At 39.8% G+C, this 19,936-nt stretch overlaps 1 protein-coding gene across 1 annotated transcript; it reads left to right on the top strand.

The window, feature by feature from the left end:
• The first annotated feature begins 1,303 nt into the window (after positions 1 to 1,303).
• On the top strand, positions 1,304 to 19,018 carry LOC110972247 (plasminogen-like). The gene is made up of 18 exons (XM_051936748.1): positions 1,304 to 1,367; positions 4,929 to 5,064; positions 5,138 to 5,244; positions 7,425 to 7,539; positions 7,629 to 7,768; positions 8,416 to 8,533; positions 8,651 to 8,769; positions 9,317 to 9,479; positions 9,678 to 9,802; positions 10,691 to 10,850; positions 12,231 to 12,400; positions 12,486 to 12,634; positions 12,717 to 12,810; positions 13,909 to 14,023; positions 14,451 to 14,525; positions 14,628 to 14,768; positions 17,273 to 17,379; positions 18,092 to 19,018. Exons 1-18 carry the CDS (start codon positions 1,319 to 1,321, stop codon positions 18,286 to 18,288), a joined length of 2,280 nt encoding a protein of 759 aa, XP_051792708.1. The 5' UTR covers positions 1,304 to 1,318; the 3' UTR covers positions 18,289 to 19,018.
• The last annotated feature ends 918 nt before the right edge of the window (positions 19,019 to 19,936 follow it).

Below are 19,936 nucleotides of genomic sequence, written 5' to 3'. Positions count from 1 at the left end.
TGCCTGTCTGCTGTGCCGGCTTTTGGGTTCTAACACACCGCGTTCTGTAACAGTTTTATTGTAGATGGAGCTGCTTGAGCCCTAACTGTCAGACAGTATGAGATGTGGGAGAAGATCAGAGCATAGTACGGCTGCCTGGTCAGGAATAGAATGTCTGATTAACTTAAAGCAGTTCAGATGTCTTTTTTTTTTAACTGTTTGTGAAATCTTCTTTACGTGGAGAATAAATTTAAATTGAGGGTCTAATACAACCCCAAGATACTTAAGTTCTGTCACTGAAATGATTTCTTGATTTTGTATATATGTTTTCTAAAATATAAATTTGTAAATGATAACAAATATGTGGGCTGTAAAAGCACATTATAACTGCCCTTACCTTTTCACTGTTTATTACACAGCAAGAGCAAGAGTGTTAATTTAATACTGAACAGAAATCCCAATGATCTTCCCTGTGTGTGTATATACACACAAAAAGGTATCATAATTTTACAACATTTGACTGAATAAGGCCTTTAAATGTAAGTATTTTTGTAAAGGCAGTAGTACACTGAATATAGAACACTAGTTACTGTACTTGTTCCTTTGATTCACTGAACAGTCTAAAGTAAGCTGTTTTGAAACCATATGTTTGCAATGGAGGGGATTGATCCCCTTTAGCTAAAGATTAACTATAGATATTGATCTGGTTTTATCTAGATTGCATAGTCTTCAGCAGCAGATTGAAATTTTGATCTGCAACGTTGTACCATTAACACATACATTATCAATACTGATATATAATGCTAATTACAGCCTCTTATCATTTAATTTTTGGCAAAAATGTTTAATTCAACACAGCATCTAAACAGTGAGTCAAAATTGGTATGTTGATAAGAAAACTCGAAGTGTCAGCAAAGTCAGGGGCAGTCTCCATCATTTAATGTGGAAGGTGTGATACAGCTGAAGGTTAACTGCCTCAAGAAGCCTGTCGGAGAATCTCTGTACTCTCCCTACTCTCTAAGCAATCGGGTTTCATGATTAGAATATGGTAATTATTAAATAGCACATGGTACAGTACAGGACTACACCTTAAATTTTCAATATTAATCAACACTTAATAGAATATACAGTGTTGTGCTGCTCTTTTGCTTGTTCCAAAATCTCCCCAAGAAAAGAATTTGGACCTGTTGCTGTTTTGCTGTCCTCATTGGGCAAATGATTGACTAATAATTGAGCTGTCCTATTTGTCCTACTGACGTGCTGAAAGGACCCCAGTAATCTACTAGGAGGCTCCTCTGTGAGTTAGTTGACTATGAGCTGCTAGTGTAAGGGCCTCACCATGAACCTGTACAAAGCAGCTTTCCTCCTGGGAGCCTTGATCTGCACTGGTAAGATACTACATCTTGGAGGGAAATTTAGGAACAGATCTGTAATTATATACTTGTCATAAAATATAGAAAAATATGAGACAGTGATTAGATTAATTTTGAGAGCACCTCCTCGAGACTCTAAAGGTCTTTCAGTGTTATTTTATGATACAGTCAAGCCAAGATGTTGAGAGACAACAAAAGCAATACTGAGCCAAGTCTGCACGTGCCTGTAACAGATTTTCTTCACTTTGATTCCTGGAGTTGCACCTAACAAAATCACATTGAATTGCCTGACAGTTTTGCATCAAATCGCACTGATTATTCAAAGCTAATCCTTGTGGAGCAGGTATTAATTGATGCAAGGGATTTGATCAATTTAGGCTCAGATTAATGTAAGTTTGTGCAATGGAATGTATTTCTGTTTCAGATATTGTCTCTTCAGTTTTGCAGGGACACTTCTTTTTTGTTCAAATGGTAAGTATTGATAAAATTCAAAGAATAAATTACAATACAATTGGTCGATATGTGTCCCTGTCATTGTGATGACGTAAATCAGATTGTTTGTCTTCACAAATTCTTGTTTACCCCCTTCTTAGCATTGCAGCCTTGACTGTTTGGACAAATTTCACTCACTGACTCAGAATGCACCGATCAGAAACATCGTTAGGACCACCTGCCTAACACTGTATTGGTTCCCCTTGTGTGGCCAAAGCAGCCCTGACCCATTGAAGCATGGACTCCACTAGGCTCTGAAGGTGTGCTGTGGTGTCTGGCACCAAGATGTTGGCAGCAGATACTTTATGTCCTGTAAGTTGTAAGTTGGGGCCTCTGTGGATCAAACTTGTTTGTCCAGCACATCCCAGAGATGCTCGATTGTTCAATCTGGGGAATTTGGAGACCAAGTCAACACCTCAAACTTGTTGTTGTGCTCTTCAAACCATTCTTGAACCATTTTTGCTTTGTGGCATGGTGCATTAACCTGCTGAAAGAGGCCACAGCCATTAGAGAATACCATATCCATTACAGGATGTACATGGTCTACAACAAAGCTTACGCAGGTGGTACCTGTCAAAGTAACATCCACATGGATGGCAGAACCCAAGGTTTCCCAGCAGACCCTTGCCCAAATCATCACACTGCTTCCACCGGCTTGCCTTCTTCTCATAATGCATCCTGGTGCCATGTGTTCCCAGGTAAGTGATGAACACACACCCGGCCATCCATGTGATGTAAAAGAAAATGTGGTTCATCAGACCAGGCCACTCTCTTCCGATGCTCCGTGGTCCAGTTCTGATGCTTGCATGCCCATTGTTGGCACTTTCGGCAGTGCACAGGGGTCAGCATGGGCACCCTGACTGGTCTGCAGCTATGCAGCCCCACATGCAACAAACTGAGATGCACTGTGTATTCTGACACCTTTCTATCAGAACCGGCATTAACTTCTTCAGCAATTTGAGCAACAGTAGCTCGTCTGTTGGATTTGACCACACAGACCAGCCGTCGCTCCACACATGCATCAGTGAGCCTTGGCCGCTTACGACTCTGTCACCAGTTCACCACTGTTTCTTCCTTGGTCCACTTCTTATACTTACTGATCACTGCAGACCAGAAACAGCCCACAAGAGCTGCAGTTTTGGAGATGTTCTGACCCAGTCGTCTGGCAATCACAATTTGGCCCCTGTTAAACTCGTTCAAAACTTACGCCTGCCTATTTTTCCTGCTTCTAACACATCAGCTACGAGAACAAAATATTCACTTCCTGCTGAATATATCCGACCCACTAGCAGGTGCCATGATGAAAAGATAGTCAGTGTTGTTGACTTAACCTGTCAGTGGCTATCATGTTATGCCTGATCGATGTGTATATAATCCTTTGAAAAACCATCCTTGTTCTTTCTGTCTTGTAAAAGGATCAGCTGCTTTTAACATCACTGTCTACTCTGCTTTATAGAACGTCCTGCTGTAGTTAAATCTGGCATCTCAAATCTAACTTCCTTGGTCAAAATACAATTGCTGTATCATCCATGGTGTACTGAAGTTTTTCAGTCAGAGTTCTTGGTCCTATAGTATTGTTCTTTGCCATCGCTTTGTGCCACTATAAGAAAATACATAATGTATTGATAAATATTATGCCGATGATACACAGTTTTATCTACCTACCTATGAAGCTGAATGTTAATGACCTGGCATGTGCCAGACATTGTGAATGTCCACTGAAGACCCTTGTACATATTCATTTAGGCTTTGTGGTTTGAGATCACATCTTCACTGTATATCTATGATTGTAATGAAATGTGATTAAAATCTAGAGTTAGATGAGGTAACCATTATATTCTTAGCCTCAGCTAAGAGGTGGTTAGCTGATCATAAAGTCTTAAAATAGAAGAAACAGCTAATGGTTTAAAAAAATGTTTTTTTTGTTTGTTTTGTTTTGTTTGATTAAACCAATAGAGCAAGGCTAGCTGTTGCCTCATGTTTGTAGTTTTTATGCTAAGTCAAGTAAATGTGCTGTGGTCTGTATTTTCATATTTGTCACACAGATATTTGAGTGCCTTCAGTCTTTTCATGCAACTCTCAGCAAGAATATATAACATAAACTGTAACTTTAAGAATTTTGCATGAATTCTTGATTATTTTATTTTTTCGAGACTTTTTAGTTTGGACAAAGATTTTATTTTGTGTGTGCCCCTTTGTCGTTTCACTTAAGTCAATCCAGCAACACTTCCACAACCTCTAGTGTTCTCTTATATCTCTACATACACTTAAGCACTACAGCAAGCAATCAATTAATTGATCAGTTGTCAACTATTAAATTATTTGTTTGGATATTTTTGTGTTTTCGGCAAACTGAATGTCTTTGGTTTGTCACAAAACATTTGCCATCTTTAACTTTTGAAAGCACTGATCCATGTTTTTCACCATTTTTGAACTGATCTCCAAATTCCAGTACACAAAACACATGCATCTGAAAGTGGATCATCACTGGAGGTAGTGTTGGACAAGATTTAAGCTGAACTCGCCATCTTAATGTTTTTTTCCCGTGTTACAAAGAGTGATGCAATCACAATGACTTTCTTATGACTCCTTAGACTTTAGAAGAGACCTAGAGTTTTTCATCTTGCAATTTACAACAGTGAGAACAGGCCATTACTTTAATATAGACAATTGTCTAGTGCTTTATTTACTTCCAAAGTATAGATGTATACTATCAATAGGTAGGCTTCAGTTTGCAGCTAAATATTTCTTTTTTTAAATGTTAATGTAGTTGTAAAATGTTAGCTGTCCTGTCAGTAGCTGTGTTCTCTGACACGTAGCCTCTGGTGACACATGATATATTTTATATGACTTTTTTTTTAACAAGTGTTAGGTTTTTGTTTTTGTTTTCTAAACATATTTACTCATAACAATTTAATCCTTTACTGGATGGCTTCATTCATTTCTGCAGTCATGACCATGAAAACATTTTCAGATGCTTTAAATCACACTTCAACCCAGATTTGTGCCTTGATGGCATTCAGTCATACACCAACCACAGATACTGTCCTATATCTATAACAATAACTCTTTCTCTGATTCCAGTTGGTGGTACCGACGTGGACGGCTACTCCAAAACTGAAGGGGCATCGATCACCTCACTTCATAAAAGACAGTATTCAGTCAACACTGTGACTGACTGTGCAACCAAATGTAACACTGAAACAGCCTTCACATGCAAGTAAGTTCACACTTTACACTCAACCTTTTTCAATCAAAAGAATTGAAGTCTGACACCAGTTTTATTTTCACAGATCTTTCATATACATTGAAAAGGATCAAGATTGTTGGACAGGAGGCTCAAACTCTAAAACAGAGCTCATTCTGCGTAGAAACAGCACAGCTTTATATGAAAAAAATGGTAAGTCCTCTATTGTTCTTTAAGGTAATATAAGTTGACTGAAGCTTTTTTTAAATTTTTCATTTTGGTGTCCTTTCTTTGTCCCCAAAGAATTTTCCCCTATAGATTCAAATTTACAGGACGTTTTTCGTTTTTATTGCACTGTGGTTCATGTTTAGCCTATGTTACTGGAATCAGATAAATGACTCACTCACATTACTATCCGATGAATTTGCTTATTATTGCACTCTGCGGAGCAGTTTACAATACGGCTCTGATAAAATATTGGTACTGCAATACACAAGGTACAATCAAAAAATCTCAGTCCATACCTGATTTGGTAGTCTCCTTGTGCAGAGACACAGCAATCAAAGTGCTTCTGCAATGCTTCTAATGCCCACTGGGAACTCTGTTATGTAAACAAAACATGCACCATCTGCAGTGGGTGCTGATTGTCCTCAACTGTGTCCAAACAGTAACCATTGAACTTGAGTTTCTTTTTGAGGAAGATAAAGTATTCACAGGGAGCCAAGTCTAGCAAGTGGGATGGTTGGAGAGCAAAGATCGTGTTGTGACCAAAAAAAGGTGCATAATCATCATCCTGTCACCGGCTGCACAACACATTGGAACACCCACATATCACTGCGCCACAGTTTAGGTCACTTTCAGCAAATGTTCACCTCAGGATTACAGTAGAACACTGCTTTGACTGTCGGACCATGAGGGGACAACAAACATGCTCCTGATGTGCTCAGGACCTGATGCTGCTTGTCTAGTTTTGGTAACTGCAGTCTCTTCCACTGTGAAAAGTACTGTTTTTTCTCTTGATGGTAGCCACAGGCACTCCATCACCAGTGATGATTCTCCACATGAAAGTCAGATCATCCCAATGTTTGCTGTTTGCTCTGAAGAACTGCTAATTTGCGCCTACTAGTGGTCACAACAATGTTTATCACACAGGTCCTGATGTCGATAACGTAGTATCCATGATATCCTGACTCCTGACAGTTGCTACTTGCACATGCTGACATGAGTGTGATGAGCTCCATGCACACGCACCATAAACGGTCACAGTTTTCTATTCATACCTCGTATTCTATTAGCCTAGTCGTGCTAGACCCAGCTCTGAAGACACAAGGGTCATGGAACTCTCGACAGGGAGGGAGGTGGGCTGAAAGGTTGTCTTTCAAATCACTCTGTAGCAATTGGGTAGGTATACAACCAATCAGCGCAACGAATAGGCTGACGTAGTTCTTAGAGAGGATGCGGTAGTTCAGTGAAGCCTTATTTATACAGTCAATGGGTGAAGCTCAAGTATATTACAGACATGTTAACAGAAAGATTATTCAGAGTCGGTGCTAATGGAGCTCAACGACTGTTGTCGTTTTTGTTGTCGACCCTGGCAGAGAATTAGATTCGTTGCCGTGTGTTGTCTAGCGCGGCTAGGCTAGTTGTTTCCGGTTGTTTCTGTCAGAATCGTCGCGCCTCTGTCGTCACTTAGTTATACCCGCCTTCTGACTCTACACTTCATGGTGATTCGTCGGCCAGTTTTAGGAGCATCCAACCTCGAGGCTTACCGAGGGTAACTAGACCCACCCTGGCAGAGAATTTAATTCGTTGCCATGGGTTGTCTAGTGCGGCTAGGCTAGTATTCTATTGCTTTCTTCAGCAATGCATTATCACTACACTGACGTCAAATATTGTATCTCTTAAACATGCACACACTCAAAACATGCTCGTACAACTTACTTGACTCAGAGGAGCTACTTCATGACTCTATGTGAAGACGCTCATTACATGAATCAGGGTGAAGCCAGCAGAAGCTAACAGTCACAGTGACAGCAGAGTAAGGTAAATCTGAGGATTAATTAACTATATAGACACAGTATTAAAATTGAATAATAGTGATAACTAACACACACGGACACTATAGTGCAGTAAATAAATGCATAATTTCTACGTTTTGACTTTTGATGAGTATTTTTTCTTCTTTACAAAGATTTTGTGATGTATCATGATGATTGTCTTTCAGTGTATCAAATAATTCTGTCTTGCAGTAGCATTTGTAGACAGCGTATTAAGAGACCAGTGTGAGTTACTCTGATTCCTGCCTCACTACACAGTGAATGTGTCACCCTAAAACGCAGACAGGTTTCACTGAATACACAAACGTACAATATTTACTTTTTTGTCTTGTCCAGAGTTTCTTCTGGAGTGTGTAAATGGAATAGGAACAGATTACAGAGGAAAAAAGACCAAAACAAAATCAGGCAAGGTGTGTCAGAGATGGGAAGCAAGATATCCACACAGGCCCAAGTACGTATTCACATGTGATCATTTCATTTTGCATGTCACTTCATGTCCTTTCAGATCAGTCTTTAAGTTTTGTAAATGTGTTTACGTAGCATCACACCACAGACTCATCCTCAAGCAGACCTGGAGTCTAACTTCTGCAGAAACCCTGATGGGGACAGCGGGGGACCTTGGTGTTACACCACAGACTCCAACACCCGCTGGGAGCACTGCAATGTTTCCAACTGCACTGGTAACAATCATTTTTCTGTGTGTGTTTGTACTAATTCCAAAGCTCATGCACTATATGTGTGCCTGAAATGATGCTCTATTTTTCTGTTCGGCTTGATTTCACTTATTTGAGAGTCCAAATTATCTTGATTGTTGGAAGTGGTAAATTGTAGGCACTATATGTTGCAGTATCCTCAAAAGTTTACTCAATGAATGGAGAAAAATATCCCTGCTGGGGTTGGATCTCTCTTTTAATGTCTTCCTGAAATTTCTTGCTTTTCTGGTGCTCATGTTCTTGTTCCCTTTGTTTTGTGTGAAACGTTCTTACTATAGACCTTTAAATTGCAGTAATTAACTGAAAGACACATTAGATTAAAAAGAAACTAATATATTTTCTATTATACCAGAAAAATCCTGTAACGTAAAAGACTGATGCATAGGGAAATACTTTGTGGACAACAGGTCAACTAAAACTTAAGTTGTAGTTTGCAGTGTTGTTATATTTTTTTGAAAAGCACAGTAATGAGCATATTGCAGTACTTCTCTTTATGTATTATGCAGCACACATACTGTATGCAAAACACGTGCATTGGTAAACACTGTAGAAACATACAGCAACAGCACAGCATTGTATTGCACTGTGATGTGTCTGTGCCTGTTTCTTCACAGACTGTATGCACTGTAGCGGAGAGGACTACAGAGGAAAAATCTCCACCACTGAGAACGGCTTCACCTGCCAACGCTGGGACTCTCAGAAACCTCACAACCACGGCTACAATCCCAGCGCGTAAGACCACATAAGATAAAACTCAGTATTTCATAAAGTTTAATAAACTGGAAGGAAAAGCTATTTTTTCTGAAAGGTCAAATATAGCTAAAATTCTCCAATGTGTGTTTCCTACAGTCTTCCAGAACAGTATCTTGAGGAGAACTACTGCAGAAACCCAGACGGAGATCCCCGCCCGTGGTGCTTCACCACCAACCCGTCCAAACGATGGGACTTCTGTTCCATACCCCGCTGCAGTGAGTCCTCACATTTTAATATGTTTTCTTTCACAGTTTTTTTTTTTTACTGTCTATCTTCATAGCTGCACATGAATCCATTACTGTATGTCAGGCACATGATTTCGTATAGATTTTCAGCTAGTTGCAGATTTTAGGAGACTAGCTGCTAAACCTCCCTCTTCTACAGGATTCTGAACTGGCAAACTGACCCAGCATCATAGCCTGTGTGGAAAAAAGATAAATTCTCATTTTAAAAAATCTATATATTATATTAAAGAATGCAAACATGATTTAGCATCGAGGTACTTGTTTGATGAAGCTACCTGCAGCTTTCAGCCACTGAGAGAACCTCATAAATAAAACTAATAATGATAAAATGTTGGGTGAGCATTTCAACACAGGCCATCGTCAACTACATCAAGGACAAAGCACCTTAAAGGTATTTCTAGGAATGAATATAACAGAAAACCAAAAATTATACAAGGCAAAAGAAGATCATGTACCTTTAATATAGTGCATGCTTGGCTTGGTCTCATGACACATTTTACTCTTCTTCTTTCCTCAGCATCTCCAGCTCCCACCATCACCCCAGAGCTAACTTGTGCCAGCGGTGAAGGTGCAGCGTATCGAGGCATGATTAATGTAACTGAGAGTGGCAAAACATGCCAGAGCTGGTCGTCGCAGACGCCACATAAACACAACCGCACCCCAGAAAACTATCTCTGCAAGTAAGAGCTGTAGCCACAAAAAAAGTCTTCCCTCAGCGATGCAAATGAGTCGACAAAAAAATATTAGTAAGACTTCTCAACAGCAAATAAAGAGGTGCCAATGGAAAAAACACAACTTGAGGGGAGCCCAGAAACATAAAGAAATACAGTAAGTTTTCATAACTTTGTATTTGGTTTGTCTGTGATCTTCTTTGCCAGGGGCCTAGAAAATAACTACTGCCGTAACCCTGACAACGAGAGGAAGCCTTGGTGCTACACCACTGACTCAGACACTCGCTGGGAGTACTGCAAGGTTCAGCAATGTGAAGATGCACCAGGACCAGGTACAGCACTGGTCAATGATGCTGATGTTCATTTTAAAAACAGCAGCGCTTGATTCCGAAAATTCAGAAAGACTGAGTCAAAAATAGGAAAGTTGGACCGTAATTACACCCCCTGTCAAAAGTTTTAGGACACTGTCTCATTCAAATAAAGTAGAACCTCTCCTTTTACTTTTGACAGGGTGTTTCATCATATGGATGTGATCAGGGCAGGACTCTGATCATACATGTAAAGTTTCAGGCAGATTGGAGCATGTTCAGGGTATTTACACAGCATTTGAAGTTCATGGCGAAGGATCAAAATTCCAGAGGCCGCCATGGACACGCCCTTTGACTTTGGAAAAAGATTTAAATAACTTTGGATCATTAAGGCCTCCTGTATGTACTGGCCGAATTTGAGGTGAATTGGAGTTTCCCCCTAGGAGGAGTTCGCTCTAGAAAAAATGAAAAATGGGCAAAATCTGACATTCAATGCAAAATAGCTCACTTCCTGTTGGGTTTGGAATGTGGCTGTCACTGACTTTTGTTCAGCCTGATGTGCTGCATATGTGTACCAAATTTGGTAGATGTCAAAAGTTGTAGGACAGGTTCTACTTTATTTGAATGAGAAAGTGTCCTAAAACTTTTGACAGGGGGTGTATCTTCGCAGTGATTTGATTTGAAATTTGAAAAGGAAAGTTAAAGCACCCACAATGATTAACAGAATAAGCAAATGGAAAACTACATTTCAGTCTGAATGGGGTCTTCATTTCATATGGAAATGCACTGCAGAATCTGCAATTTTTTAAGCGTTTTGTTGTTTGTTTATTTCACTCTACCTCTCCCTTTACTAATTCACTTAATTAAATATTCTTTTTATTTGTTTGCTATTACTATTGTCTCTTGCTGCAGACGAGCCAGTGATCCCCCCAGATGAGGACGACTGTTATGTTGGAAATGGGTCCAGCTATCGGGGCATCACATCGGAGACCATCAGTGGAAAGAAATGTCAAGCCTGGAGCTCCATGTCTCCTCATAACCACAACAAAACTCCCAAACTCTTCCCCACAGCGTGAGCATCAAATACTCTTAACTGATACGTTTCAGAGTGTATTTTGAAGGTGACAAAACAATTAATTTTTTCCCTCAAAGTAATTATCAAGCAGACTCTACCCACAGAATGACAGGCACTTCTCATTTTCAGGACGTGGGTGACCCTTTCTATGACTTCAGCCAAACTGCCACAAAGTGGCTTTCAAGGCACTCAGATTCAGTAGACTTTAAATAATGCATTGCAGTTGTTAATTTAACAAAGATATTGTTTATTAGGCCTAATACACATGCACATAATTTAAATAGTTTCTATCAATGTTGTTTTCACTACATTTGAAACACAGTGTATGAAAGTGAGCAAAGCATTTAAAATGTGAGTTAGAGCTCGAACAAATAGCTAATTTTTTTCTTTAATCTATTGACTACTACACCAATTAGTTGGTTAACATTAATGATTTTGTCAAACAAAGCTGGAGTGTTAAATCAAGATTTTAGAACAAAAGCTTGGGTCACATGGGCTGCATTTCAGTCAAGATTTCACACTTAGTCCACGGAAGCTGACAAAAAACAGAAAAACATGTAAATAAGAACAGCTTTATTTGGAATTTGATTGTATTACAACACCGAAGATGTGAGCACAGAGAACAGGAGAGAAGCAACCTGGTTTTAGCACTGGCATTGTCCCATGATAAAGATTTACCAGGGGTATGTGTATTTTTGTAGTCATAGGAACGCAGCGATGTTCACCAGTCAAAAAAAGAAACTTGCTTTAGAAGCACAGTCTACAGTTTAAACGTACTCATGATTTATAAATAAAGTTCTGTTGATGTAGTTTTTGTATGCAGATATATGATCTTAAGAACATGAGTCATACTAAATCTCCTCATCACCAACCTTATCTGCTGGTTCTATGATGATGGTCTCATTAGATAAGGTTCGTGTTTTTATGAGGCTCTACTGAAACATCCTCTGAAAACATATTTCAGTCCTGGATAATTTGTAATCATCAGAGCTGCACTCTTGCTCTGAGCTGTTGTCGGGATGCCTTTCAAACCACAAATTACTTGTGCATCTTTATCGTAGATGTGTTTCTTAAAGCTGAGCAGATCATTGAGTATTTTAGTTTTTGTGACGGTAAATTAAGATAGTTATGATGTTAAGCAACATGAGGCTTATCTCACTGCGATCAGCAAAATTTATTGTTGTCTCTCCCAATGGTGGGTTTTTCTGTAAGCCTTTTTTTTTTTGACTTTCCAGTACTCTGACCATTTTAATCCAAGCAGAGATGGTCCAGAGTTCCAATGAGAAACAAGCCACCTCAGTAGTTGCTCTCTTGGTTTGTTCTTAAAAGTAAAATGTTATCTGCTGTCCTGAAGATACGCATCTTCTTATTCTACAGAGACCTCAGGAGGAATCTGTGCAGGAACCCTGATGGAGACAGAGCTCCCTGGTGTTACACTACAGACCCCAGAATCCGCTGGGAATATTGCAACTTGGAGAAGTGTGCATCAGTAGCACCACGCACCACTCCTCAACCAGCCAAACCTACTCAGACCCCAGCGGAGGGAGGTCAGGCAACTTTTTAAATGTGTGTTTGTCAGTTTGTGTTTTGTAACTAATTTTTTACCCTCTTGGTTTTCTTCTGCTGCTTCAGATTGTAAAGTTGGAAATGGAGTAACATACCGAGGTCCAACTTCAAGCACAGTACTGGGTGTGACCTGCCAGGCGTGGAGTGCTCAGAGCCCTCACCAACACAACAGCTTCACCCCGCAGACTCACCCCACCAAGGGTCTGGAGGGCAATGTCAGTGTCTGTCTTCCTGTATGAACCATTCTAGGTAAAAAAAAAATGTTTGATTAATTCTCTTTTTGTCTGTAACTGTTAGAGCTGCAGAAACCCAGACAATGATGTGAACGGACCGTGGTGCTTCACTACAGACAGTAACAAGAAATGGGACTACTGCCATATCCCCGACTGTGGTATGTGAGCGTGACTTGTTGGTAGAACATTAGTTTTTAATTATTGTATTTTATAGTCTACCTACTTGCATTACTCAGTCACTCCTGAACTGTTACACTGGACACCAAATTCTTAATGCTGGCTTTAAACCCTGAACTGTTTTCTTACCTGAATACTAGCATTTTACTATCAAAACGAATAAATCCTGTGTTCAGACATTTCAGTTTATATATCCAAATTGTTGTCCCAGCTACATTGCCGTGACACGTGTATCTTATTGATGTTAGGGAAAGATTGTGGACTTCATTACACTCTGTATACCATATTAGATGTTTTGGGCTGCATGGTGTCTCAGTGGATAGCACTGTCAGCTAGAAGATCCCCGGTTCATGGTCTGGCCTGGGCATGGGATCTTTCTGCATGGAGTTTGCATGTTTTCACGTTCTCCAGCTTCCTTCCACAGTCAAAAACATGACAAGGTTAACTAGTGACTCTAAATTGTCTAAACTGGATGAATCCTGTCTTCATCCTAAGTCAGCTGGGATAGACCATCCTCCCTCAACCCTACAGAGGATAAAGCGATGTATAGATAATGGATGGACAAAGACTTTAGCTATCTTTTTTTTAAATAGTTTTTGAACTTTGATGAATTAATATTTATCTTAATTCAGTGAATAAAATCCCACCTTAATTGCTGTTGGACATCCTGTCAGCAGTTCTTCAGATGCCTTTTATAATGGTGGTCTTTTGGGAAATAACAAGGCTGAGTGATGGAGCTGTACTGACGGTGAAACTTTGATGATAATAGATTCTCTTTTGGCTTTTAATGGCTCTTTAGAAACTATAAATAATTTGAAGACATCCTCAGTAAATGTATTCCCTTGTTTTATATCTTTTTTTAACCTCATAGACTGATTCATTGATCAATTAATTGAGAGAATAATGCGATCAAGAGACAGTAAATAATGGAAAAAATCATAGGATGTGTGCTAATCTGGCAACTGTACAGAGATAAACTGTTTCTGGTAACACCCCACTGTCCTAGCCTTATAGTTTCTCCTCAACTAAGGATAAGAATCTAATGCACCTCTCTTCATGACTGTGAACTTGCTCTGTAGCTGGACAGAACTGTGGGTCTCCAGTCATTAAACCGAAGCGCTGCTTTGCTCGTATTCCTGGCCCCTGTGTGTCTAAACCTCACTCGTGGCCTTGGCAGATCAGCCTTCGGACCAAGTGAGTAAATACTAAAGGAGACTTATGCAGTTATAAAATATGATGCAAAGGTCTAAGTGGTGTTCTGTTTTGATGGAACATGCTCTGTTTTTCCTGAAGCAAACAATAGGCAGTATTTTCACTGTGATTATAAAAGTATGATGTTAAGATACTGAAGAAATGAAATTAATAATGACAACATGAATATTTTTTTAGTTGTGGAAATGGAGTAACCTCATATTAGTAGTAGCTGATATGTTACAGCGTTTTATTTGGTATCTGTTTCTATTTCCTTTTGTTTTTTTGCCATGTTCTCTTTGATATCAGTGCTTTGCATCCTCCTTTAAAACAAGATGCTGCTTTGAAATGAAATAAATGCCTGACACTAAAACCTCAACTGGATGTTTGTTCTGCTCTACTTAAAAACGCATGCCTTTCTGTGTACCAGTACAGGAATCCATTTCTGTGGAGGCACTTTGATTCACCCTCAGTGGGTTGTCACTGCTGCACATTGCCTGGAGAGGTCAGAGCACAATGACTGTTAATAACATGTAAAGACCAATTTCTGCATTACCACAAACCCTGGATAAGTGGTGTGCCTGTGTACACATGTTCTGTGATGTAGGTCCAAGCGGCCTTCAGCCTATAAGGTCTTCCTGGGTGTCCACACAGAGAGAGCCAATGAGCTGTCAAAACAAGAGAGGAACCTGGAGAAACTGGTGCTGGGACCCAACAGAACTGACATCGCTCTGCTCAAACTAGAGAGGTCAGTACACGTCTAATTATCCTACAACCTCTACCAGTGACATTACAAATTGGCAACTTTGTGCAGATATCCATGATGTGCTGAAAGATTTAAGTATCTGCATGAAGATTCAGCTACCAGGTTTGTTACAAAAACTGTCTCTGAAACGTGAAGATCTTCCGGCAGCAACTTTAGTACTTTAGTTAATATGGTGTCATTCCAGTTGCGTGTTCTCGCACCATGACAGAAATAATCTTCATCTGTGCCGACACCCCATAAACACATTTCACGTCATCATAAATGTACTTGTAGAAAATGCTACAGAGAAACAACAACTTGGTGAAACTGATAAAGAAAGTAGTCCAGGGTAATATCTTTGTCTTCTTCGGGGGGAAAGTTACTTGATGAGGGTGTGACAGGAACAGGTCCTGAGGCCTAGGAGCTGTCACACAAACTATGGACACGTCGCCATCTGGGTGTCTGGGTCATTATTTCCTAAAGGCTCCTTTTTTAGCCCATTCCAACTAAAATCCAGCTGAAAGGGGTCAGCATCCCAACTATCCATCCATTTTCAGGTCATAGTTGCAGCAGGCTAGCATCAGTCACACGTTCCTCTCCCCAGCAGTGTTTTTCAGCTCTTCCTGGAGGATCCCAAGGTGTTCCCAGGCCTGATGGGATATGTAGTACCTCCAGTGAGTTCTGGCTCTACCTGGAAGTCTCCTCTCTGAAAACTCCACAGTCGCCCTAAAAGCATTCTGATCAGAAGCCCAAACCGCCTTAACTGGCTCCTTTGATGGAAACAAGCAGTAGATGTGTGAGCTCCTCACCCTATCTCTCAAACTGAACCCAACCAGCCTACGCCCCCTATTTCAGCCACTTGTAACCATTATCACATTCGTTCAGACACTCCTGAACTTTGTAACCATGAGTGAGGGTTGTAACCTGGATCTACTAATAAATGAAGAGTTTTCCTTGCGGCTTAGATCTTTACCACATAGAGTGCAGTGCAACACCAACATTACTGCTAACGTTGCATTTCATGGAATCTCATGTTCCATTTTCTCATTTGTGAGCAAGAACCTGAGACGCTGAAACTCACCTCCAACCCAGAGGAGCAATACAGTGTTTAAAGGAACCTAAAATACCAGAAGTGTGGGCACTGGATGATAATGATCAAAATGTCATGCAATGACTGACTCAAGACTGTCAAAAGCAAATGTCATTTTAGTTTTTTACAATTAAACTGAAGCACAGTAAAGTCAAGGTTAACTTCAGTAATTCTGCCCTGATTGTTCTTGAATTTGATGACTATTACACCCTAGAAGAAACTCCAGAAACATTACCTCGTATCAGCTACTAGTTTCTTTAATATACCAATGACACTTAATTATCTTTAAACTACAGTACAGTAAAGCTGTTTCTTTATTTCTCTGTGTTCTACATGGAATATCTGACAAATAAGCTATATATATATATATAATATATATATATATATATATATATATGTATGTATGTATGTATGTATGTATGTTAAATGCATATTTAAGACACATTTTACAAGATTCTCATTTTGATGACAATAGTCTAAAAACATGAAGTGCGCTGGACTGGCTTTCTCTCCAAAACTTTTTGTATTGGGAGATCCATCTGCCCTCGAGAGCTTTCTTCCTAATGATGCAGAATGGGTTCAAACTGCACTAATGGTGGGACGAAAGCTGATTATTTCTCAGTGGAAGTCACCTTCTGCCCCGTCAGTGGCTCAATGGCTCAAGGAGCTTGGTAAACTGGCTGTATTGGAACGCCTTTCATATAGACTTATGGACAAAAGTGGACTGTTTTCATTCCAAATGGAAGTCTTATCTCACCTATATTGGTGAGGTAAAATAAGGTCTGTGTCTGGAAGAGGTGCCAAGGTGGAAGGACCTTTTGTGATGTTGTTGCCTACCATCCTCTCACTGGGTGTATTTGTATCTGGTGCTATTTCTGTTTTTGTTTTTTTCTGTTTGTTTGTTGTTGTTGTTTTTGTGTTGGTTTTTCACATATATTTCGTTGTTGATGTTTCATATATATATTTCTTATGCTATATGACAAATTTGCACTATTTGTAATTCTATGCTTTGAAAAAATGCAATAAACTTTAAATCATAAAAAAAAAAAAAGTGCGCTGGACAGCTTTTTAACTAACCAACTATGGGAAATTCGCTTTTAAATTAGCTACAGGTAATCAGATCTGGTCAGAAATAGTTAGGTTTGCTGTTTTTACATGACACTGTTATAACTGTAAACTAAAAATGTGCGGTTGTAATGAACAGAATCTATTAAGCCAATCATTTTAAATATAAAATGCCTTCAAATTGCATTCACTTGCTTTTATGTAACTATAAATGAAATATTTATTTTTTAGTTGTTAAAAATAATGTGATGTGATGCTCATTAGAATGAATTACTAGTCATCATTAGCTGCATCCCTCCTAATTCCTGGGCACTGATGTTTGTTTGTGTGTTTGTTTCATTTGTGTTTTTAGACCGGCACTAATAAATGATAAAGTGCTGCCAGCTTGTTTGCCAGATGAGGACTACATTGTCCCCAGTTGGACTGAGTGCTACGTTACTGGATGGGGGGAGACTCAAGGTACGTCACATGTTTATGTGTTCTGCTGTCGGCTTGTGAGGACCAATGTCAGTTTGAGAGTGGGCATGAATTTCTCTACAGGCTTTAAGTTCTAGAATTAGATCATTTTGTCCAGACATTTCTTGGTTGATTTAACAGTTTGAGCTTGACCAACAAGTAGAAAGAATTATCTGCTTCTTCAGCTAATTTTGAGAAATGTTTTCATCTTTTTAAACCAATGTACTGACTTTAAAATTCAAAAGAAGCTGGTAAACATATTAATCTCCAGACATGTATCCTCCAAAGAAACCAGCAATTTTTTTTCAAGCTCCCAAACTGTACTGCAACTCATTAAAATTCCCCAACTGAAAGAAATCCTGCAACTATGAGGAGAATAAGTGCAGGAGGGCAGTGATAGTACAGTCACCTCAGAGCTAGAAGGTCCTGGGTTTCGACCTGCGATCTTTCTGTCTGGAGTTTGCATGTTCTCCCTGTGCCTGTGTGGGTTCTCAATGGGTTCTCTGGCTTCCTCCCACAGTCCAAAAACATGCTGAGGTTAATTGGTGATTCTGAATTGTCCATAGGTGTGAATGTGAGTGCACTTGATTGCTTCTATGTGTAGCCCTGTGATAGACTGGTGACCTGTCCAGGATGAACTCTGGAGTAGACTCCAGCACCCCGATACCGTACAGAGTTTAAAGCGGTGTATAGATAATGGATGGATCTGTTGCAGGAACGGGAGGTGAAGGCATCCTGAAGGAAATTGCTTTCCCTGTGTTTGAGAACAAGATCTGCAATCGTCCCTCCTACCTGAACGGCAGAGTCAAGGATCACGAGATGTGTGCAGGAAATATCGAGGGAGGAGTCGACACCTGCCAGGTATGGAAAACTCAAAAGGCTATAGTGTTAGTGCTTTGCTGTTCACTATAGTGTTTTGTTGCTCTGTTTTAGTTATCTGTCATGTTTGAATAATTTTCTCAAATTTGTGAGAAAGAAATCTGTAATTGACACTAATTATAGCAAATGGTGACAGGAATTTAAATGAATTGCTGCGTAACAGTGTATCGGTCAATAAACAGCTTGGCAGCTGTGTGGAACTCACTGTTCAAATTTTGTTCCAATTATAAACTACAGACTGGTAAAATAATCATACCAAATTTTCTAAATCAAATTCTTTGGATACACTCCATGAGAGAATTACATTTTTAATGCTTTTTAACATTCAATCTTGAAGTGTGTGAAGATTATTAGACATTCAGGTCGTTTATCAGGTGGACGGTACAGTGGAAATATAGTATAATTGTGAAAAAAAATAGTTTCTTAGAATTTCATAAAAAAATGTCATTCTACAATATGTTGTCACTGTTTTGGCAAACAAAAAATGATCAAAACAGTATGCTTGAAGGTGGCATTGTTATCACTTAACTCTTTTTGCTATATTTTAACTTTTAACGTATATTATAGGGCTGCACAGTGGAGTAGTGGTTAGCACTTTTGCCTTGCAGCAAGAAGATCCCCGGTTCAAATAGCGGCTTGGCCTGGGATCTTTCTGCATGGAGTTTGCATGTTCTCCCTGTGCATGCGTGGGTTTTCTCCTGGTACTCCGGCTTCCTCCCACAGTCCAAAAACATGCTGAGGTTAATTGGTTACTCTAAAATTGTCTGTAGGTGTGAATGTGAGCGTGATTGTTTGGCCAGGCTTCCCTTGGCCTCCGTGAAAAACCGCCACTGATCTGGAGCAAATCATATCAAACACTGGGGAGATAAATTCACTAGCTGGCAACATTTACGTGCATTTAATTATCTATTTGACTCAGCAGTAGTGCTTAGGTGTACCCTCGTAGTGGTGAGTCGTTAACCTGGCAATAGCCAGATTAATAATTGTATAGTACTTGATAGTACTCCACATTATCAATCTGGGACCGCTTCCATGTAAATCCGTTCGGAGGAAAGAGGCACGGATTGGACAATGCAAAAGTATGTCCCGCCTCTGACAGGTTTGTTTTTAGCCAATCGTGGGATCTTCACAACGAGCGGAGCCAATTGGTAGATTAAACTCTTACCAAAACCGTTGGTAAAAAAGCACAAACATCTTTACCATCTAGAAATGTGCAAAGCGCCTCTCGTTGTTCTTCCTTCAAAGAAGCGATACGAGATTCGGCTAAAACTGACTTAATAGCAGCATCTACACGATCGTTGTCCTCTGTTGCCATGTTTGTTTTGATCTACTGGCGCTTAGTGTTGTCTAGAGTGCTGTTGTCTTCACACCCGGATATCCCGCCCCACACACGAATACTGCTGCGTGATTGGCCCGTGCCAACTTGGCTCTGTCCGAACAGTGAAAGTGGGAGTGGTACAAGATGCTTTCTTGAGAGATTTGTGAACTCACAAATATCACGAGAAATCAACTTACTGGCAAGGTTAGTGCGTAGTAATAGCACATCAAATGGCTGTGAACATAATTTACATCAATTCTTGTATTCCGGTGTTGCCGACTCTATTTGTTTGGTAAATTAAGTGCGCCCCCCCCCCCCCCAAGAGAAAAATTCACCAGCCGCCACTGGTGCATTGTCCTGCTG

This window comes from Acanthochromis polyacanthus, chromosome 16 (assembly GCF_021347895.1).
Source record: "Acanthochromis polyacanthus isolate Apoly-LR-REF ecotype Palm Island chromosome 16, KAUST_Apoly_ChrSc, whole genome shotgun sequence".
NCBI classification, from domain to species: domain Eukaryota; kingdom Metazoa; phylum Chordata; class Actinopteri; family Pomacentridae; genus Acanthochromis; species Acanthochromis polyacanthus.
The sequence above is the reverse complement of the archived record's forward strand: the minus strand, read 5'-3'. Positions and strand labels throughout refer to the sequence as shown.

Bases quoted from the DNA above. Each gene is read 5' to 3' on its own strand.
- LOC110972247 (XM_051936748.1), top strand. From the start codon at position 1,319: ATGAACCTGTACAAAGCAGCTTTCCTCCTGGGAGCCTTGATCTGCACT. The intron at 8,534-8,650 runs GTAAGACCACAT...TGTTTCCTACAG, and splicing joins CACGGCTACAATCCCAGCGC to TCTTCCAGAACAGTATCTTG. The intron at 9,803-10,690 runs GTACAGCACTGG...CTCTTGCTGCAG, and splicing joins TGAAGATGCACCAGGACCAG to ACGAGCCAGTGATCCCCCCA.